This window comes from Protomyctophum parallelum (assembly GCF_964188405.1).
Source record: "Protomyctophum parallelum genome assembly, chromosome: 17".
Lineage (NCBI taxonomy): Eukaryota > Metazoa > Chordata > Actinopteri > Myctophiformes > Myctophidae > Protomyctophum > Protomyctophum parallelum.
Window position 1 is genome coordinate 31,910,489 of NC_139719.1, and position 22,339 is coordinate 31,932,827.

The 22,339-nt window shown below is 40.1% G+C and overlaps 5 protein-coding genes across 7 annotated transcripts in view; 2 read left to right on the plus strand and 3 right to left on the minus strand.

Moving 5' to 3' along the window:
* Positions 1-80: 80 nt before the first annotated feature.
* LOC310874840 (putative nuclease HARBI1) lies at positions 81-3,428 on the minus strand. 2 transcript variants are annotated; one of them, XR_014570585.1, is made up of 3 exons: positions 2,681-3,428; positions 989-1,420; positions 81-772 (listed from the first exon to the last, which is right to left on the minus strand). XR_014570585.1 is itself a non-coding variant. In XM_083787723.1 (2 exons), the coding sequence occupies exons 1-2, from the start codon at positions 3,384-3,386 to the stop codon at positions 1,149-1,151; spliced, it is 978 nt and encodes a 325-aa protein (XP_083643849.1). In that variant the 5' UTR covers positions 3,387-3,428; the 3' UTR covers positions 914-1,148. The 2 variants fall into 2 exon arrangements, 1 of the variants encoding a protein (XP_083643849.1); XM_083787723.1 differs by lacking the exon at positions 81-772 and having other exon boundaries at positions 914-1,420.
* Positions 3,429-3,904: 476 nt separating this feature from the next.
* Positions 3,905-6,786, minus strand: pigp (phosphatidylinositol glycan anchor biosynthesis, class P). 2 transcript variants are annotated; one of them, XM_083786961.1, is made up of 5 exons: positions 6,651-6,786; positions 6,394-6,478; positions 6,201-6,273; positions 5,526-5,644; positions 3,905-4,348 (listed from the first exon to the last, which is right to left on the minus strand). In XM_083786961.1, the coding sequence occupies exons 2-5, from the start codon at positions 6,476-6,478 to the stop codon at positions 4,233-4,235; spliced, it is 393 nt and encodes a 130-aa protein (XP_083643087.1). In that variant the 5' UTR covers positions 6,651-6,786; the 3' UTR covers positions 3,905-4,232. The 2 variants fall into 2 exon arrangements, with proteins under 2 accessions (XP_083643087.1, XP_083643086.1); XM_083786960.1 differs by having other exon boundaries at positions 6,641-6,786.
* A 278-nt stretch (positions 6,787-7,064) lies between these two features.
* On the plus strand, positions 7,065-11,663 carry rexo4 (REX4 homolog, 3'-5' exonuclease). Its single transcript, XM_083787237.1, has 8 exons — positions 7,065-7,582; positions 7,694-8,010; positions 8,732-8,884; positions 9,287-9,480; positions 9,782-9,870; positions 9,957-10,031; positions 10,128-10,202; positions 10,583-11,663. Exons 1-8 carry the CDS (start codon positions 7,358-7,360, stop codon positions 10,721-10,723), a joined length of 1,269 nt encoding a protein of 422 aa, XP_083643363.1. The 5' UTR covers positions 7,065-7,357; the 3' UTR covers positions 10,724-11,663.
* A 2,135-nt stretch (positions 11,664-13,798) lies between these two features.
* Positions 13,799-16,377, minus strand: LOC310874704 (calcium channel flower homolog; the record flags this gene model as incomplete). The annotated part of the gene is made up of 5 exons (XM_083787568.1): positions 13,799-14,294; positions 14,525-14,632; positions 14,877-15,002; positions 15,202-15,274; positions 16,263-16,377. The coding sequence occupies 5 exons, from the start codon at positions 16,375-16,377 to the stop codon at positions 14,213-14,215; spliced, it is 504 nt and encodes a 167-aa protein (XP_083643694.1). The 3' UTR covers positions 13,799-14,212.
* A 4,512-nt stretch (positions 16,378-20,889) lies between these two features.
* Positions 20,890-22,339, plus strand: part of LOC310874286 (voltage-gated potassium channel KCNC1-like) — a gene marked incomplete at its 5' end in the record, with an annotated part of 58,156 nt that continues 56,706 nt past the window's right edge. Inside the window, 1 exon segment of the mRNA XM_083787024.1 lies at positions 20,890-20,937. Within this exon segment, the coding sequence (XP_083643150.1) occupies positions 20,890-20,937 (48 nt within the window).

Here is a 22,339-nt window from a genome sequence, read left to right on the forward strand (position 1 = left end):
GTAAGTATCATTCTAATATAATTTGAATTTTAAGTATTCTATAATATTTTGTGAGCGTATACTCAGGGAAATCATGGCACTTTTTGGGGGGGACGGGACTATTGCCCTTTTCCTTTATTTACAATAAAATTTTAATTATGTGAGAATAAATAAGTGTATGAAAAAACTAAGAAAACTTTTTTGGACAAACTTTTCCCCCCACAAAACCTGCAAAGGACGGCTCTCTGTATCTCTGATACATGATCAATGAACGTGATGGCTTCTATTCCAAAGCCTCAGTGTTGATAGCCACTCTGAAACAACCTTTGAGGGTGCATACTGCATAGACTGGTTACGTTTTAAAATCCCGAGTTCAGTACTGTAGTTAAAGAACTGCCTGAAGACTAAGAGTCCCAATATTTCTAGAATTTCGCTACACGGTATAAATTGTATATATGTACATACATTTATATGTATAAATTTATGTGCAGACCAACTGAGTCAGAAAATGACATAATTACTGCTGTGACTAACCCTTAAACCCTGTATACAGCTTTTATAGATTCTCTTCCAAATTGTGGAAGCACTGGCGGGCTTGTCTGCATGCTAGACATTGAAAAACTGTATTTAATTTTTTTGTACTGTACTTGTGTGATTTGTACTGTTTTATATGTATTTTACTCTTCTGTGATATGGATCTCCCTGGATCTGAAATAAAGCATTGATTGATATAAGTATTGTTAGGTCTACATAATATTAAAATACTTTACAATTTATTCTATATTTTTCTAGACTTTCTAAGACTAAAGGCCTATTCATAGTCTGGTTTTTCGGTGGTGAGGTGACCACCGCTCCGGTGGTGAGCTGACCACCGGAGCTGAAATAACGTTGAGCGGTGGTGAGTAAAAACAGAGAGTAGGGCTGGAGTGGTGGCGGTGGTTTGCTCTTCACCGCGGCTCGTGATGTCATGTTGTAGTTCGGTGGTCACCTAACCACCGAAAATCCAGACTATGTATGAGCCTTAACATAGTGAGCCTGAGCCATCCAGTTTAGCTATGTCGCTGATGTCAAGTCAGTATGCATGCAGCCTTGGAATCCTGTTACTCAGGTTCATTCATTCAATAACCCAGTCATTTACCGAAATCCAGTTCAATGACCTTTTTGAGACATCAAAAAGGTCCTGGGGCAGGAACAGAGAACTTCTTAGCAATATTGTGCAAGACACAACATGCCTTGATGACCAAAACCTTTTTGTCCAAAGCACTTTCTTTGGCAAAGCCCAGTTTCAAAAGGCACCCAAAACGCCTCTTCAAGGAATACAGAGTCTTCTGCATGACACTGTGAAGTTTGGCATGAGCAACGTTGAAGGACTTGTCATCTTCATTTATGGGTTGTACAACAGGAGGCAGGACGTGTTTACTCAAGGCATAGTCCTTCCCAGCTTTAAAAGATAAAGAGGAAGGAGTTAATAATACTCTGTGGAAAGCAAAGCAGGGTTATTGACAGTTTAGTGCTGTGGATAATGTGAACTATTCTTTGCACTTGACATAATAAAGCAATAAAAATGAATGTTGTATTTCTGCGTTATGCAACTAGACAACCTCCATCCTAAATCATGCAAGCTCAGTTCTGTCCAATGAGCAAGGTAAAATGTTTGTGTGGCTTTGACTAGGGCTGGACTGGACTAGACCTATCTCACACTACAGTGAGGATAGCCGCAATTTACAACACTAGATTGTTTTAATAATGGGATGAATCTAGAGTTGCAATACCATCCATTGATCCAAATCGAATTTTCAATCTGCAAAGCGGTTGTTTCATAAAAAATCACCGTAGACATGTTATGAGCTACTTTCTGGAATTTCTGCTAATAAATTCAGTGCTGTGATACATGTTGGAGATACCGTCTCCAACATGTAGCTTTGTGTGTCTGTCTGTCTGTCCCTATGTTTAGAGTACCAACAGGTGAGAAAGTGGCGTTGTTGAGCTTCACAGTTCACACTGTGCACAGGTTCATGATGGGAAGCTGAGTTTTTTGTGTAACACCAGTCTTTTTACAGGAGTTCAGTAAGACGCCTGAGGGCGAGTGCACGCATCTGCCTGGGTGACAGCAGACTGCTGGGCGAATGCTGGCGCTTTGGAATGGGGGGGTCAGATCAACATATCTGCCTGGGTGACAGCAGACTGCTGGGCGATCGCTGGCGCTTTGGAATGGGGGGTCAGCTCCATATATGGAGATCTAATGGTTTGAGGTCAGATGTAGAGTTGCTGGCCAATATCATCTGGGATCTCCATCCCTGATGATGTCACGTGATCCATCCCTGATGTAACATGCTCTCTCACCCCGAGGGGTCAACAACACACACACAGACGGGAAATGCATGTTTCCATAGTAATTACATTACAGTATAGTTCCACCGCTCACTTCACACAGGTGTGATTTTCTTTTAGTTGGGATTAGCACTCGTTTTTATTAACGAAATTAAATTATGTGCAAATTCGAAACACGTTGTACGCAAGTCAAGGCCGTTCAGTGACTTCTACAGGCGCTTTCAAACTCCAACACTTCACCTGCACAGAATTTCTTGACAGAAAGTAGCTCATGAAAAAAAACACTTTGCAGATTGAATGGATAATTCAAGCGCTACAGCTGCAATGTTGGAAAGCTGTGATGTAGCCGATCATGTGCGTGTTCATTTACCAATAACCCGGTAATCTCCATCCACATCTCCCTCCAATTCAATTTTCCTAAGAGATGAATCCCAGATGTCTTGTGGTGGGGTACTTCCCGCACGGCAGTTCTCTTCCACGCTCAATAGGTTTCCATCGCAGTCGCATATCATTTGGATTGCGACTGTTGAGTGACCGAAGTTGTTCTGAAAAACCTGCAGCGCTGCCGTGTCCGATGTTTTGACCTTGAATTGCGCACACTCCAGGACGCCCAGCACCTTCGGTATCCCACAGAATCTCTCCATTTCGGACGCAACGTTTGCTCGGTCTTCGCCGCCGAAAGGGAACGCGATAAAGTGATCGGCCATGCCCGAAATGACTTGAGACACGATGCGGATGACATCGGCGCAATCGACCCGTTTCGTGCCGGTTTTTTCTTGAATTGCGAGCGACAAAACGCCATGTGCGTAGTAGTTGAGCGTGATCATGATCATGCCGTCCGCGGACACCCCGGGTTTGGTCATTTGGATCTCCCGCTGCGTGCGGCCACGAATGTTGTCAGCGATGAACGTGATGCAGGCTCTGTTGAGGTGAAACGTCTGGAATAAAGCCTCGTCGTCGAAGTCATCGAAGCTGACCTCCGATGTCGAGTCACCGCCACCATCATCCACAACACCGCTGCTCTCCATTAGTTCATTCTGAACCATCAGCCAAATGGTGGAATTAAAAAAGGCCATTGTTGTGTTGTTGTTCCGCGTATCGTAAAAAAGTAGAGGAAAGAGGAAGACACCGGAAGTACATGTGTTCAACGGAAGTGATTGCCACGAAGCTTTGTTAGCTTGTAGATCAGTTATTTGTTGGCGACACCGCTGTACGGCGGGCGGATGCACTTCTACTGTTACATTTAGCAGCTTTAATTTAAGTTTTGATTGATTGTAAATTTTTTTTTTAGCCTATGCCTATTGTGTAATATAATCAAGTCCAAGGTGTATTGATGTCATTTTTTTTGTCATTTCATCATTGCCATAATCACTATTTGGTTGAATGACGGACCAATTTAATCAGACTAAATAATAGAAGCACACAGCATAGAACCATCCATACATACTTTATGCATTAATTGGATGCACACTGGTACACACAGTCATGAAGCCTACATTTGTTAAGTCTGATTTACTGCCGGACATTTTTTATAAGACAGTAATAAGTCAGCTGGAAATAATGTAACCCATGAGCAATTCAACAAATTCAACTTTTATTTACTTTTTTATAGTGGTCCTTCAAAAAGCACTTGTGATAAAGATGACATGTAAATTTGTAATGGAGGCAAAAATAATTTACAAGAGCAATAAACTTTATTGTCCAAAAGGACATCAGTGCACTGAAACAGCAAACTTCATGGAGAATTTCATGATTATAAATAACTAGGCTATAAATAAAAATACACAAATAGACAAATAGAACTATATCTGTGATAGCTCAATATTAGCCGACCAATACATTGGTCAGCTAGGTTATGACTTTACCTCGTTACCAGACTGTTGCCTCTTGCAATTCCCCAATAGTTGTCTGGCTACGCGAGACTATGACTTTGGAGACAAGTAAAACATTTTGTTGACTTCACTGATGTCAACATCCTTTAGCCTGGGTATCCCCCCTTTCTGGCAGTCATCCATCCTCTGTGCTTTGGCATAGGTATCTGTCATGATCCAGAGATACAAATACAAGAGTTTAGGCTGGGAGGAAAATATTAGAACGCAAGAAACTCCTGCCCACAATCTTGTTCTATTTTTAACCTCATGTACACAACTGCTACTATAATTATGCCATATGTATATCTCAGAACATTTGATTTGCTTGACTGTTTCGGTTTTGTTTGCTTGCTGTTCCTTATAATCGCCATTCCTTAATCCTTTCCTCCTCCCACTACCTGAAAAAATACATATGATGTTGCCTGTACTTAAAAAAACAAATGATATGAAATATGATGTGACAATAATGATTCTGATTGACATACCGAGTAGGTTTCAAAGATATTCTGGCGCTTCAAACACACAGGATCCTTTTATAAGACCAATTAATGGGTGCTCAGTCTTAATAATCATAATAAATTACTAAATAGAAATGGTTCTGGAGGGCAGCTTGTTCCCACTATAATTGTTTAGTATTATTTTAATGCATATCTATTATCGGATAATCTGAGTTCCCAGAAGTTTTATTTTTCGATCGGCGATCGGATGTCTGCCTCCTTCCTGGTACGTGCATTCTCACTAATGTTTGGCTTGTTTCATGAGACCCAGATATCACCAATGAATTTCACACTTGTGTGAAACTTGACTAAGACTGACATTCCAGAAGCTAGTACTAAACTACACCATTTTTGACACCACTCAGCCCAATTCCTTGTAGTGGAAACGGTGGCACAAGTAGGCGTTGTGTGGTGCAGTGGTGTGAGCATTAAAAAAAAAAAAAAGGCTCAATATTGGTCGCTGCAGTTCGTTGGAGTGATCTGTCTCCAAGGGGAGGAGGATGTCAAGCGGAAGTGCTGAAGGTCTACGTCCCAGGCCGTCCCTGTCACTCAAGTGACTCACAATCACAGCATGTCTTTTCTGGGACTTCCGTTTACATTGCCAAAGCAAAAGAGGGAGTCTTCTGATTGGCCTACCGAACATCCCCTGGAATCTTCAGGGAAGCTTCCGCTAGGAATCTCAAGGAATCTCTGGAAGGAAAGCTTGCCTCCATGTTGCCTTCCCTCGAGATAAAGAGGCCCCAGAGCCGGAAGAGGTGTCTACCTTTATGTGTCTATGGGTGTGAGGCCATGGCAGTGGAAATCAGGCTGTATCATTTACTAGAAAATACATGATGGCATAACTAACCTGTGATGTTGTCCACTGAGTCGAGTGGAGCAGTATTGCACATGTTGATCCCAAACAACAGCACCACAGCCACGGTTAATGCAACCAGCAAGTAGATTGGAACAGCAAGGGCCCAGTATCTACACAACATGCAAATCAAGATGTATGTCCATAACCCATTAAAGACTTGAGGCTGATTCTACAAATTCTTCTGAATCAGTAGTTCTGAATCAGTAGAATCAGAAGAATCTACTGAATCAGTAGATTCTTCAAAGAAGTTCAAAAATATTAAATGAAAATTCTAAAATTACACAGTTTTAATGGTTACTGAAAATGTAACACATGGATTAAGATCTCTTTTTCAAGTGGGAACTAGCCAAGAGGCAGAAATAAAATTACACTTCAATGCGACATCGTACATGACAAATTACAGAACAGACAATACATCCATGATACACCTCAAAGTACCTATAACATATAATACAAAAGATGTCCACGTAGTTCCAACATAGCAATTAAATACAAAATAAAGCTGAATCATAAACATACAAATAAATCACCATGACAACACATTGCAGCATGTGATGAGACACTTTCCATATAATATATGATAATAATAATAATATAATATTTCCATACAATATTTTATAGCGAAGTCACATACCGGTATTTCCCAATTCCCATAGCCATACTTACTTTTGAGGCCAGTATGTAAGCCCTACTGAATGAAGCCACTCATCTGGAATGTACGCCCATAGACAATACACAACTGCAGAGTAAGAGTGATATGTTTATTAATTTATGAAAGTTCACAAGAACACAGATGGATTAAAGCAAGCTACAACATATTTGTCAGTACCTTTTATAGAAAAATACATGACTGACTTACAGAAACCAAACTGGGAACCAAGATACAGAACAAAGCCATAGATGGCCCTCTCGGGTAGGGGAGAGGGAGAATTCGCCACCATCATCTGAAACAACAATAAAGACTGAATAACAATTTTTTAATACTTCCAAGTCAGCCAGGATACCACTGACCCATTGGCCATGACCAACATTTGCATTTTAAAACAAAATGTCAGACACCAGAGGAACAAAAACAAAGAAAAGCTCTCCTTTGGCCCTTGCCAAACAGCTACTCACCCTCAATATATTCCAAGATATTTATCCAAGACCAAGTTAATAGATAGATAGCTAGCTTTACTAAACGGTTTACATATCTGAAAAACGCCCAACCAAGGATCTAACCAGAGTTTAAAATAAGGAAATAACATCTATGTCAAAGACCCTCCCACTGGTCCAATGCGACATTATGCTCGTAATGCAACGTACGTTAGTCACAATGGCAGTTCCATATTATGCTAATAAATACGGTTGCCTATTTATGTCTACTATGTATATAGGATGTATATAAAATAAGTAATTCAATAATTTTAAACATGGGTAATTGTTGACTTGCTGTGTACGTGAGAATAAATACTAGTATTTGTTATCACATGCTACTACAAATGATTCCGACGAGCACGTCTTGATGTTACACACACCACGGAAGTACACAACACAGCATGGCACGCTTGTTTCAGCACTCAGCAGCAAGTAAGTAAGTAGACTAATAGACTACTACAGTAACTTCGACAACATGTTAGAAAAAATAACTCGGTTATTGTTATCGGAATTGAGTAGATTTTAGAGTCGGAGAAAATAAAGTGTGACAGAACTGAGTGACTATAGTTTTGCGTGGCTTGAAACGTGGAGGTAGCTATAGTTACAAGTTAGCAAGTCTACAAGCAAGCGGTGTGCAACGTTACTCTAGAACAAAAAAGATACAAAAACAAACCTCAGAGACGATCATGTCAAATGTAAAGCCAAACAAATCAGCATCTGCTGCCACAGCTAAAGCAGGGCAATCTGGAAAGAAAGGCACCGCCAAGGAGAGAAAGCAATCCTGGATGAAGCAAAATAAACACTACGCTTCGGCTAAAAAGAATAAGCCACCCTCCAAGGACCCAGGAAAGCCTAACATACCTCCCAAGGATGCCCAGGAGTTCTCTGCCAACTGGAAGCAGTTGTTAGGGGTAAGGGTTTGGACAGCTGTCGTATTTTACTTTGGTTGTTTCGCCACCATAACAGTATTATGTCAATCATTTACTGTACTTGTTCTGAATGTTATTTCCTATTCCCTGCAGCTGCTTAAGGACAATCCACCAGAGAAGAAGGAGCCTGTGAAGCAGAGTCCTGCTTTAAAAACATCGGGGCCACTGACAAAACCCCCAAAAGATACCTCTAAGAACCACACCACTCACACGCAATCAAAGACTATAAAAACAGGGGAAAATGCATCTGTTCCTGACAAACTTGTGCCAGAGGACTCACAAGTGAATGTCAATGGTCCAGCTGCCTCAAATCAACCGCAATCTAAAGCCATCAAAAGGAAACAGAAAACATTTTCCGATCACACAACCAAGAAAAAGAAAGTTGCACCGGAAGAGAAGAAGCCCACAGAGTAAGTATACAGCTCTAAATTCACATTATCTTTAGCTAGAAAGCTGTATTAACATGTCACATTTCATGAACCCCAAAAATGTATGTATGAACATTCAGCAAAAATAGCAGATCTACAAGCTTACAACATATTGTGACCCGTGAGCTTGTACATCTGCTATTTTTGACGAACAAATTAATAAATTATATAGGGTTGAGTATGGTTTAAAAATGAAGTGTTAAATAGCTCTATATTCTGATAGTACTGCTTAGCCTGGCATAGCCAGACTGATATCACTGTAGATATTAGTCTGGAATCTCTGTGTGGAACATGCATTTCCAAGGGGCGAAATACATTTGCATAATGAGCTCTGATTGGTGCCCCACATCTTCGGGGTCAGGGAAATCCAATCACACACTTATTTTTTTGCACTGGCAGTATAGTGTTTGTTCAGTGACTGGAGTCTCCAGACCCCCACAGCTCTTATACAGATGAAACTGGTGAAAGCGGAAGTGATGACACAAATAAATGAGCAGACAAAATTGTAAATGAAGCTGATAAGTGGGTACTCTCCTGATTGGCATATCATTTGTCAGTTGTCACCTACCTGAAAATGTATTTTCTGTTTGTTAAAGAGTTAGGGAGACTCCTGTTTCTCAACGTTTTTGGCTGGGGACCCCCGGAAATGCTTTGGCCATGTCTCGTGATTGTCACTGACGCACTCTTTTCCGCTGTGCCGTAGAGCGGACCTTTGGTTTGACGACGTTGACGCTGATGACGTCGAGGAGGCGTTTGGAGCAGAGGCGGCAGACATTATGAGGAAGAAGAAAGGCATTCAGAAGAAGTCCTCCCAGGACACAGAAAGTGCCCTGGTCAAAGAAAGAGCATTCGAGGGGTGAGTTACAGCACATTGCCTACACTGTCAGCTACATTAAAATAATACTATGGCATGGGCATGGAAACACTAATATTGAAAGTGGAAAACCTAAAAAGTCTTAAAGGGATTTACTTTTCTTTTACCAGTACTAACTGTCTATTATTGTCTTGCCCCCAAAACAGAAGACAATAGCCCTTTTTATTCATAAATTAACCCTTATTTAACCACATAGAGACTTTGTGAGATTTAAAAATTAAGAGGAACCTGGCTAAGAGATAAATCACAAGAGCAGATACATTAGGATTAATTACCCTTACCAATACCATCTAAGCTCCTCACACTACAAGGCATTGGGATAACAAAACGGTAGTTATCAAGGCACTTTTTTTATCTTCTGTTGTCTACTATGGCAACCATCAGCATCACAAGAGCAGTGGCCATGGACTGTGAGATGGTGGGAGTGGGGCCTGATGGAGAGGACAGCATAGTGGCACGTGTGTCCATCGTCAACCAGTTCGGGAAGTGCATCTACGACAAATTCGTCAAGCCCACAGAGGAAGTCATAGACTACAGGACATTTGTCAGTGGCATCCGACCAGAGGACATAGTAAATGGTAATTTGACAATGTTCATATTTGTGCTTCTGAAATTCACTTGACACCTTTTTGTCACTGTGTGGTCAAGTTTTCCTTTTAGGTCAATATTGCTTCATATTTTTAAGCTCCTATGCACAGCTTATTGTGCGTATGTGTGTCTGTCCGTTTAGCACGGAATGTACTCAGCTGATTGGCTGAGCACGGAATGTTATGTATGATGATAAGCTCACCCCTCACTCACACAAATGTGATTTATTTTCCTAATACACTATGTTCTGAGTTGGCATACATGCGTCTTCCATGTCATTCTGTGCTGTAGGGGAGGAAGTGCTTACTGTCCAGAAGGAGGTTGCTGATATCCTGAAGGGTAGAGTTCTGGTCGGCCATGCTGTACACAATGACATAAAGGTTAGCCTGCTGCCTAATGGCCGTGACCGGACCAGCTTCATTTGTTGTTTTTAGCAGTGATGAACCAACTCTAAATTCTCTTTCAGATTTTACTCTTGGATCACCCCAAAAAGAACATTAGAGACACCCAGAAATATAAGCCTTTTAAGAGGGAAGTGAAGGTACTGAAATATTACCCTACTTGTTGCAGAGGATTTTGTGTTTCCGCTCCTGAGATGATTTGTTCTGACTGAGTGTTTTGTTTTTCTCTCTTTTAGAGTAGTCGACCCTCGCTGAAACTCCTCAGCAAGAAAATACTTAATGTGGATGTCCAAAAGGGGGAACATTCATCCGTAAGTTAACCTCAAAAACAGTCCTCTTTGACATTCCTATACTTTTCCAAATTAATTGTGATATTGGCCACCCATACAGCCTATGATGATATTGAATTATTATTCATTATTTGCTCAGCTTTCTCATGAAGTCTCATGTAAAATGATCTTTGAGGCTTATTAGTGTAACACTAACCATTAACATCACTGCATGAATTGGAATGTAATGAACTTGGCATATATTAATATAACTACCCTATAATCTTTAATTGATTTATACATATTTTCTCTCATCTGCTATTTTTATTCTATTGTGACTGAGAGCAATGCACCACATCACATTGTGATATGTGAACTTACTTCTAACTGTGATGTCATTACTCTATTCCATTGATTTCTAGGTCCAAGATGCCCAGGCCACCATGAGGCTGTACACAATGGTGAAGAAAAGGTGGGAAGCAGACATAAAAGATAAATATAGGAAAAGAGAATCGTACAAAGAACATCAAAAGGAAGCCCCAGTCCCTGTTGAACACGTTTAACCATCTCACCTGGCCCTGGAAGGACCATACCAGTCTAATTTTGACTTCTAACCCAAGTGTATGCAGTGTAGTAGATCTCACACTACATTTAAACTGCCATTCACTGCCCTTGATGTTGAAACAAGTGTTGAAAATCAGTATGAGTCTCTAAGGTTGCTAGGTATTGGTAATTCACCCTTTTGATGTGTGCATTGATGTCTACATGACTGTAAAAAAAATAGTTCCTTACACATTCGCTGCATTTCAAACTGACATTTTAGCTTTAAACAATACAGTGAGATTGACTCACTGACTGAAGTACATTCTGTAACATTTATTGAAAACAAACCAAACACTATCTAAAAACTATAGCAATTTGCGGTCAATGTGGCCTTATGTAGTAACACTGGTATGGTTCTTTAAAAGGGAACCAGTCTGCAAGAAGAGAGATGTTGCTACTGGACAAGGGGTCAAGGACCCAAGATGATGAGTTTGTTTGCAATAGGCAAAGCCATGATATGCACACTGTCAGAATATGCAGTTGTCCTTGGTGAGGATGTAATAATAATACACTTTGTTTTAAAAGGCCATAAAGAGCTTTACACTCACTAAGACAACACAGTCGGAAATTAAAATCGTTTGGAAAATGGAAATGCCGGCCAGTAAAGTAATTTACTGAAAATGCAGGATACCCAGACGAGTTTAAGATCTGTTTTAAAATGGTATGCTGTGGTCAAATTAGGCCAAACTTGTACACATAAACCAGCAATCTTATTAAAGATTAATTAGCCCATGACGATTTAGTTTTGAGCTGTGTTTCAGGTATATTTTATATATTGTACGTTGAAGAAATGTCTCCCACACCATGGTTTTGTATCTCAATCCTTTTGGTTTGGAGCAGGTGCTGACTTCTGGAAACTATCATGATTCATGAATAAAAATGTAAGAGAAATCAACAAATTGTTGGACATTGTTCAAAAACGTAGTACATTTTATTTTTCAAGGTATGGAAACGGAACAATTTTGCATAAAGAGTTAAGATGAAAGCAATTCTAGAAACATCAGTGCTTGATTGTCAAATCTCCAGATTACATATCAAAGACAAAAACAAACCAAATTCACATCACTACACAGATTGTTAAAGCAGGCACAAGAGGTGTCAGGTTACCGGGTATTTTATAATGGCTGAGAGGCGTAGTGAGACCCGACGTGATAGCGGAGGGTCTCCTACCCTGTCAGCCATTATAAAATACTCGGTAGGCTGGGACCTCACGTGGCTTACTTTTCTGAAACGGTTACAAACATTTAGCAATATTAATCTCATAAAACTATTAAATTCACAAAAGTAGCTATGCAGCCCAGTCACGTGACCATGTCCATTCCTTCTCTAAGCTTCCTTTTGGTTATCACAAGGAAGCTTTGAGAAGGAAAGGAAATGGTCACGTGACTGGGCTGCGCCATGACACCTTCATGCCATGGACACTTTCATGGGAGCAAAACTCACACCGGAAGTTCAATGAATACATGGCAGTGAATGGAGCCGCCTGGACCAGCTCATAACAAACATTATTTCTGAACAATTGAGACCTTTGTCATATAATCGGTTCAGGAATATAAACGAAGACATATCACAGGTTGTTTTCTAATCACTTGCTTTTCGATGTGCACAGTATATAATTTTATCTGAGGATCTAAACAGCAGCAGGTATCGTTTCTGGTCTCGTGATACTTGGTACGTTCAGAAAGGTACTTTGTGCTCTTTAGATACCATACCTCTATAAAAATTACACAGTGTACACATCGAAAAGCAACACAGCAGACAATAATGTGTTATATGTCTTCTGTTGTTTTCCAGAAGCGATTACGTTACATAAGGTCTGTCATTCTGTCATTCATTCATGAGCTGGTCACTGAGCTCTCATGACTCCAGTGCATTCTTCCGAACTTCCGGGTGTAGTTTGGCTTTGTTTGGCTCATAGACATATAAAGGTATGTGCTCAAGGGAGGGCAAAAAAATCCAGAGATTCCTTGCAAAGCACCGCGGAAGCATGAGTGTGTGTCTCAGAGCGCATGTACTGACTGTTATAAAGATGTGCTGTGATTGGCCAGTAGTCACTTGAGTGGCAGCGTGACATAGCGTGCCTTCCACTCTTGCAGCGTCCTTCCTCCCCCAGTGTAAATTCTTCCGCCCTCCCGTCGACACACATGGCTCCAATGAACTGCAGCGGCCAATGAGGCATCTAGCTTTCTTTGGTTTTCACTCGGCCGGGGGAATAGGAGGTGCTTGATGTCTTTACAAGGCTGCCCGGAACCACACAATCATATGGGCGTGTAGCCCACATGGCCTGCAGCGTGTGTAAGGCAATCAAGTTCTCCCCTTACCCATTTCAGCTACAGAGCTGTGGGATCAGCTGGGAATGATATAAAGTGATTGAAGGTGTGCATTATCGTGAGATTTTTACAACGGTAACCAGCCAATCAGAATCAAGTATTGGGACTAACCGTTGTAGAAATAAACATTGCCACTGCTTCAGATGACCTGTGGTGTTGCTCAGTTTCTGTTCAGATTAGCTCATATTAGTAGGCCTTGCAGAGCCATGAGGCCCATAGGGCAGGAGCCTATCTCCCCTGGAGTCCTGGACATGACTCTAGTATGTCGCAGGGACATAACCCCAACCTCCCAGTCCCAGGGCGGACACTCTAACCACAAGGTCACTGTGCTGGTTAGCTCATAGGCAGGAAGAAACTGACACATGTTCCGAAGATCTTAATCAGCAATTTAATTCAGCAGACATAAGATATAGGAACTTAATGACTACCATCCATGATAAATTATGAAATTTTATCGATTATTTTATTAGTGTATGCATAAATTGCTAAATAATTTGCTAAATGTTCATCAAAAGTTATCTTAAGACAAACATCTAGAATTGTGGTGTGTACCCAGCACCAGCAGTCAAAAACATTTTATAATCTTAAATAAAACCTTGCTGAATTTGTAATTATTTGGCCACAAAAATGAGATTTTAGTCACTTTATTTTGATTGATTATTGATAATTATTTGTTTCCAGTTCACACATTACACATCACCATATGATATGATACAGTGGCTCTTTACATCTAATATCTAATAATGCTTTGCCAAATCTACAATAAAGCAATGGTTTCAATAAGTAAGTCAAAAACATCTATTTAAGGTGGTCCCTAGCTAAATGATACAGAGTTGGTAACCAAATGGGCCCTTATATTATAGATCATGTAAATTGAGTGGGTACATTTAGTTTCATTGTACACGCTCAAGAGTTTAATTATTGGTAAACATTGCATTACTTCATTTACAAGAAGTCTACACAATTACACAATGATTGTTCTTTTGATCATTTGCCTGTTATCTCTCCTATTGTGGACAAAATCATATCCAACGATAACAAAATATTCTACGTTGCGGGTCTGAGGCTAAATAGAATAAATAATGGACCTTGATATGAAAACGATTGAAAACCACTGAACTAAGGAGCCCCCTCTGTTGTCCCTGCCATCTTCTGTTCCTCCTCCTGTTTCTGCAGTGTGGCGTAGGCCTGTTGATCTCCCCTGTGAGGGAGGGAGAAAATAAAAAATATGAAGACAAGAAGGTATTGCAAAGACAGCTCATACTGTATGACCAGAGGGGTTTACTCAAAACATGAAATGTATGAATAACCCATTATTGGGCTTATCTGATTTGCTTCTGTCAAAACTCCACTGTAATTATTTCTCTAGTCTAGTGATTTCTCAAGGCATTTTGCCTATGGCTTTTTCCTTGAACGTGTGATGGGTCTTACCTTTTGCCCAGAGAGGCGAGGCCATACAGAACACCTGCAGCAAATGCAACAGCATTTCCAAACAGTGTGGTAATAGAGAAACTGATGAATATGGGAACCAGAGCCATTCTGTAGATGAATGGAAATGAATGGAAACATTAAATAAGTTGATGTAAGACATTTTAAGTACATTGTAGATCAATTAACTACACCTAAAATTAGGTGTTGCAACTCAGTTTTGAGAAGTTCACTTGATCAGCTGATTTGCTTTTCTTTTGTAAGTATAAATTTGACTTCACAATAATAATTCTGTTTTATAATGCCACTGTGATCTACTAAAGGCAAATACAAAAGGCCTTATTATTTTTCTCACCCACAGTAGAAGACTCCTTTCTGCCAGGACTTGAGTTTATTGGCCCGTGTTGCTATTACGTTAGAATACTCTACAAACTGACAGCAAAATGGTACTTCACAAAGGAACAGCAGAAAGGCATTCAACCTTGAGAGACAGGAGGTGAGGAAAAGCAGCAGTAAATTATCTTGTGCATACAATTTGCATACCTTTTATACATTGATAACAAATAAACAGGCCTTGAAAGTGATCATCAAAACGATTATTGGTCCACATACAGTTGTTGCTTAGTAGCTAGCGTCATAATATGTATCAAATGTACAAGTGGGTCTATGTTAAGACTTACATCATCCAGACTCCAGCAATAATGCTTAATGGATGCACAGTAACACAGTTCCAAATCCCTAGGGTGGCACAGGCTATGAGACGGAAAGGAAACAGTGTTAATAATGAGAAGAATAATTACTACAGCATAGGGAAATTACACAATGACTTGCCTGTGGGGAAGGTTGCACATGTGAAATATAATTCATGATGGAATGAAAAGGTTGTTGTGACAGACAGAAATGGGCTTGTTTTCTGCGCTTTTGTTTGGTAATTTTCTCCTCTAATGAATTAGCACAGCCCAGCATGGTCAAATAGATATCAGCTGGAACCCCAAACAGAAAAGAGTATCGTGCCAGTTGCCTATTTGGTCTGCTGTCCCAACACACATGCATCCTGAATAATACAGAGCCCATTGAATATGCAACGTTCCAATGGCTGAATGTGATACAGACCCATTTACTCTGGTGACATAGTAGGCTACCTAATGTGACAGAGAGAAGGACGGGTGGGGGAAGGGAGGAGGCCAGCAGTAAACTGCAAAACATCACTCCTGACTCAGTATTGTCTGAGTCAATAAATCCTTCCTGGAACACACAGGTTTACATAAAATTAAGACTTACACTAAACACTGAGCTTACACAGATCTACTAACTAGATGGAAAGTGATGGGGAACAACTCCAATGCTGGTCTGGCCCAGCAGTGTCAGAACCTAGGTGTTGTATATAAACAAACTTCAATAAAAGCAGAATGAGATATATCACTTCCCACTGCTTTCACTTCTCCTTTCATTGCAGTTCAAAGGCCCACTAGGTGAATTATGGAAAGAACAGTGTGCCTCAGAATCATGGCCAATTTTTAATACAACCTGTAAGGAAGGTAGTGTCAGTCATATCTGCTACATTTACTTCAAATTACAGCTAAATAGCATGCTAAATGTAACTTTTAAGTGGCATTTCCACTCAGGTTTAGGTCCACAGAGCTGACCATTACGCTTATCATAATCACGCAGGCGTGTCCAGAAGGTGTGGTAAGCAGATCTGTCATTATGCCATACAAACAATTAACTATCAGCGACTTACATATTCCTCCAATAACCCCAGCGATTTTGCAGAGACATCGGTACCACCATGATATGTCTTCTCCTTCCTCCGGGGAAGTTTTGGTCGGCGCAGCAGTAGCCTCGTCGGTGCTCATTGTGTCTGGCTACCTAGTTGCCTTCATGCATCATTTAGATGTCACAGCCCAGTGCCCACCTAACCACAAATATTTGTTTCAATAATCCAGTGAACTTCATCTTTGGTTATTTAGCAGTTATATCACTATGTGCAAAAACAGCAGTAATGGTACAGTAGAAGAAAGTTAGAGCTGGGCAATATTTCAACATCAATATTTTATGAGACAAGATATCGTCTGGGATTCATATCATGATATGGTATAAATGTTGTCTTCTGGATATTAGAGGCTGCTTTCCTGAATTCATATGGCTGTTTCTAGTTGTTCAACCCACTTAGTTATTATATGAGAATTTCTGATGATTATTTATCAAAAGTATCATTGTATAAATAGTTTGTGAAACCAATGGTCATTGTCAGGATATCAATATCGATGTACTTGGTACATGAATATTTATTTGATTTGTGTCACACAGCCCTAATGCAAGTAAGTTAATACCCAAACAAGTTCTTTTTTTGTTTTGTTTTTTGACACAACCCAGATCTGGCCTTGACCATTATAGTGCAGTACTGATAGGTCCCGGAGGGGATCCCCATGTAGGATAATAACACAGACAAATGGAGGTAGCATTTCACGAGCCGGATTGAATGTTGATTGACTTGACTGGACAGGACAGAGCTTCAGTCTTGATTACATTGGAGTACACGGTAATCAATTAAAGCACTCTTCGTGAAGTACAAATACATAACGGAAGAATCTAGCAGTGTTCCCATTCTCTTTCTGGTGAAGGTTTCATGTTTCTTTTCTATTCTACACTATTGAGTGTAGTAGACATTCTGAACCAAATCACAAATACTGGTGATACTGAAAATAAATAGATATTTTATTACTTGAATTTGGCATACATCATTTTATAATTAGAATCATTTTTTTCTTGTCACATCACAGTTTTATAGGTGTAAACAAGCATTGGTACGTGTAGAATGAGAGTAGAGGTAACGAGATAAAAAAGGTTAAAAAGAACAAATAAATACAGTTGGCATATGTGAAAGCATATGTTTGCATATGCAGATGTGTTATTTTGAAACATTAGCATGCAGGTGGGAAAAAAGGAACAGCAGGTACAATATAAGGTGCTGTTTCAAAGACAAGGTTCTTTTTTCTTTTCTTTTTTTTAACAATATAATTTTCCTGCATGGCCTATACCTTATGTATATCAAACTCTGACTGGTGCTTAGTGACACCATCCGATAATCTATCACAGAGGCAATGATTACATTTTTTTATCTGTAGTCTCGAATACAGTTCCTGGCAGGGCAAATCTAAACTTTATATGACCCAATTTACTGTATACAGATAGGTCTGAAAGTCCAGAGGAAGAATGATGGGAAATTTCTACTTGTGTGCCAACTACAGTAAACTTAGTAAAGTCCTCTGTGTTCATTTAACCACTTGAACCCTGGCATCTATATTTTGGGGCATGCGTACAGTAGATGCAAATCTTCCAATTGAACCACATGTAAATTAATGGGATGAAGAACAAGTAGGCGATGTCTGACAGCGACAGGTGTGCAAGCTGGAAGAATTTATCTAAACATTTCTGTTAAAGCTTGATTTCATACTTCATACATATACCAAAAATGGCTTTGCATAAATGAGGTTTGAGTTTGACACCACAGTATTGTTTGTTTAAAACTGATGACTTTATACTGCATTATTTAAACCATAATGGTTCAATGAATTGATGTTTAATGTTGTGAAGGGGTTTCCAAAATGTGTTTCCCCGAAACAATAGTTATTAGCGACCTTTGGTCGCAATTATTTGTATTTGTATTTATTTATTTGTCCCAGAACAGATGTTTGGAGTAGCTCAGCTCTTGGTTTTGAACAGTCCAGGTTAGGTGCCTTGCTCAGTGGCTTGACTAAGATGGACGTCCGGGCAAGTAATCAAACCACCATTTCTTCTTTTGCAATCAGCCATTGCAACCTCATGGCCAGCAATCCTTTCTCCTCGCTATGACTCGTGGGTTTCTGTGTGATTACTTTTCTGAAGCTTCTTTCATAGCCTTATATAGGCTACAGGAGCCCCTCTTAACAAGTAACAACTGTAGCCTACATATAATAACATGCAGTAGTACAACATAATATACTGTAACATAACCTGCTGTAACATATGACATATGCAAAAGGACTTGCTCTTAATAGTGAACTACTGGGTCACATTCTATTAATTTGAAGTATATTGATCCCATTGGTTTTCCATGCATCCAACAGATATTATTCTTAGCTGAATATTGGCTTAATCCAAATGCTATTACTCATATATTGGAAAGTAATATATGATAATCATTGCACATTATTTACCCTTAAATTACGTTACATCTATTAAACTATAGATTTTCTGCTATGAAGCCATTTGTTTTGCTTGACACCTTCACACCATTCCTTATTAATTAATGTAAATCTTCAAGGCAAGATAGTATACGTTCACAATAACAAGTCATTGTCCATGGCAGTCTGCCCCTCCCCATAAATGGCTGCAACCCTTTTCTTGGCCACATGATGTCTCCCCAGGTCTGAAGCCTGAGGACCTCTGTGTGCATGTGCTATTCAACGCTGCCACCAAGAGGCTCAAATTGGATGTCTCTGATGACTGTTCAGTTTTTAGTGTGAAGAGTTAAATGAATAATACATATGCCACATTCATTATTTCTGCCATGCAGGTTGACAAAATCAGAATGTAGACTGCTATTTTTGATGAATCAGTGTATGGAAGAGGAAGAGGTTCCTATCGGTTTATGTTTGGTGAAGCAGGATGCAAGTCAACTATAGTAGCCTATAGTTTAATAGGCATTTTGAAGGGGTGGAAAAACATCGGACTCCTTTCTTATAGTGAACCGCCTGCACCATGAGTCAACCAATTTTGCATTATTTACATGAACTATTCATAGAATCAGGATGATCCCCTTTAGTTTTCCGATGCAGCTGTGATCTGTCCATGTCTAAAATGATTAAAATTCCAGGAGCAACAATGGTATTTGTGACATTAAATACTTTATTAGTCAGAAATGTAAACAACAGCACAAGTTATAGTCAGACACTAAGGCTATAATGGATAGCAGATTCTTCCCATCATTGTCAGATTCTATATACCTATAATACCTTTTGGATCTATAATTGCTCCAAAATAAATATGCACTGAGCAACAAGTTATAGAAAGAGACGCAGCAGTGTCTGCTATAAGCTGCAATATAACATCTGGGACATCACATTTTACAGTTTCTTTGGCACTCTTTTACAGCCTGCACGTCTTAACCACTTTCAACCTGGCATGGCTATTTTGGGCATGTCAAAGCACATGGGTATAGGCTACTTTATCATTATTTTATTTTATTATTATTTAGAAAAGAGCATAAGATTAGAGAATGTTTGGCTGCTATCTGAACAACAAACTGGAACTGGGCCTTTTACTGACATAAACACATGATTCTACAAGCTACTAATTTTAGGCCTACTACTAATCGCATCATCATCATGGGAATACTAACTAGGCTAATCACCACAATCTTAATTCACTGATTGAAGGTCATATTTTTTCCAGAGAGGATGTCTAAAATGTACACATTCTATACATTTGTAAACTGCTTGGTACCAGTCTGTCGATGTCAGCAGCCAAGGATGGTAACCTCAGATAGTCAAAATGGTGTTTTTCGTTTGTGCAGGCAGATTATTTGTGTGCAACAGCATTGCCCCTGCAAGAAATAGATATAGAAATTAAAATAAAAATAAATAATGAATAACAATATTCAACAACACAATCACTATATCCCAGTGTGTGGGTGTGGCTATTTGGTATTGATTATTTATTTAGTAATCAAGTTCAACAACACCATATCAGAAATTAGCCTGCATATTATTCAGTGGGGTCCTCCTCCCTCCCACCCTCTATATTTTTGTCCAATATAATCCGCCCACATGTATTGTCTGAGGGGGGGAAATAGTGCAGAAGGTGGCGCTCCTCCAAGGCAACAGGGAGAGACAGAGAGGGAAACGTGTGCGTGAAGAAATACTGGGTGCACAGTGTCTCCACCATCAGAGAGCTATATCTCCATTGAAACATTTGGGAGGGGGAGATAGAGGAAGGCTTGAATGGTAGCTACACCCTGCGCCTGGAAGCGTAGAGACATTAAAAGAAAAAAAGGGCTGGCATTTATTTATTTTTCTGGCAATAACGTGAGGTGGGAGAAAGAGGGGCACTGCACTGGTATCGAGGAAAATAGATTCAGAGGGACATCTGCTTCATTTCATACAAGAGACTCATTCCTTGCCATCATCAGCATGACCATAAGCTATAAGTAATAATCGGCAATAAAAGAAACACCTGCTTTTCAACAGGCGCGCGCAATCCTATTTTGATGTATTATAATCGGGGGGGAAAGATCTCCTGAATGCCTGCGAGAAACTGGATACTCTCTGAAATCATAAGAACAATTTAAAGAAAGAAAGCTACATTTTGATTGATCTTTTGGGTTAATGTGCGTGTTTTTACACGCGCACGAAACGAACCCGAACCAAAAGCAAGTGAGTATTAACCGTGTCTGGTGTATATGTCTGTATTTTTGGTGGCATTATTCTGCGTTTATACAACCTCCAATCAATGCACAATTAAAGCTCTTTTTTTTTGGGCCCGCTTTAAAGAAAAGAAGAAAGAAAAAACACCGTGTATATAGGCCAACGCAACCACATTCAACAAGTATATCTGAGCTAAGTGCAACATTTTCATGTAACCTCAGTGAAATGTGTTTTAATCAATATCGTGAGCTGCCAGGCCAGTATAGGCTACTGTACCAATTGGTCGATTTGTCTCAAAGCCCACCAGTGTAGCCTATAGCTGTTATTTCCTACAATGACAATAATAACTCCGATATTCCGATTTAATTGCACACGCACTGATTATGGCGACCGATATTTCACACTGTATTGCCTAAATCCTATTGCACAAAGGGTGGGTGTTTCCCCATCCAGAATAGATCACAGCAGTTTCATGTCCCTATATGCTTTCATCAACATCATCTTGTGTGTTAGTTTGTGTATCATCATGTGTGTGTTCGCGTGGTATCCGTGTGCAGTGTATGAATTGTTGTCTATAGGCATCTGACTGTGTGTTGACCTGTCTTCTGTGTTTATGTGTTCATAGGTGTGTGTATTGTTGTAGTATTTATTGTGGTAGCGAGAGTGTCAAGGCCTGAAATGGAAGGTTGATTTGAACCTTTGGAGGTGGAGCGGGGGGAGGGGGGGGGGGGGGGAGTGAGTGTGGCTCACAGACATAAGAGAACTAGGTGTGATGGAATGGGCCGAGAGAGAGAGTGTGTGTGTGTGTGTGTGTGTGTGTCTATGTGAGAGAGAGAGGGGGGGGGGGTAGTATCTCAGTGGAAGCACAAAGGAAGGACACAGTGTCATCGACATCTCACATACAGGACATCAACGGAGGCAGTTAAAAGTCTAGACGTGCTCTTCTGTTACATGATCAATAAATATACCCAAGCATTTTATTTTTAAATCGACTTGACGGGGCAGCACTCAACCCATATTTCCCTCCACCTTACTTGTTTCTCACGGTGGTGTCCCTTCTTCTGTCGTATACTATGTATGCTGTGCTTTTCTCAACCCTGCATTATAAATCTGCAGTTGGTGCTATTTTTAGACTTCAGGGTAACCCAGAAAATACCCCTTCTATTTGAGAGAGAAAAAGCCCTACACCCCCCCCCCCCCCCCCCCCCCCCAGACAGAAGCAGGCTGCTGATTGGTGGAGCAGTGATGGGGGCAGAGAGGTATGGTGTACTGTGTGATATGGGGGGGTATAAATCTATTTTAAGAATGTGATTGAATTATCTGTGTCGTGCTCGTGCCTCTGACCCTTCCCTGGTAGCTTCTGTCCTTGCACCCTGCCATCCTTCTGTCCCTGCACCCTGCCATCCTGTGT

Coding starts and splice junctions, on each gene's coding strand:
- LOC310874840 (XM_083787723.1), bottom strand. CDS start 3,386: ATGGCCTTTTTTAATTCCACCATTTGGCTGATGGTTCAGAATGAACTA. Junction 1,421..2,680: donor TGGAGATTACCGGGTTATTG/GTAAATGAACAC, acceptor TATCTTTTAAAG/CTGGGAAGGACTATGCCTTG.
- pigp (XM_083786961.1), bottom strand. CDS start 6,478: ATGATGGTGGCGAATTCTCCCTCTCCCCTACCCGAGAGGGCCATCTAT. Junction 6,274..6,393: donor TGGTTCCCAGTTTGGTTTCT/GTAAGTCAGTCA, acceptor CTTACTCTGCAG/TTGTGTATTGTCTATGGGCG. Junction 5,645..6,200: donor CTTACATACTGGCCTCAAAA/GTAAGTATGGCT, acceptor CATGTTGTGTAG/ATACTGGGCCCTTGCTGTTC.
- rexo4 (XM_083787237.1), top strand. CDS start 7,358: ATGTCAAATGTAAAGCCAAACAAATCAGCATCTGCTGCCACAGCTAAA. Junction 7,583..7,693: donor ACTGGAAGCAGTTGTTAGGG/GTAAGGGTTTGG, acceptor TATTCCCTGCAG/CTGCTTAAGGACAATCCACC. Junction 9,481..9,781: donor ACCAGAGGACATAGTAAATG/GTAATTTGACAA, acceptor TCTGTGCTGTAG/GGGAGGAAGTGCTTACTGTC.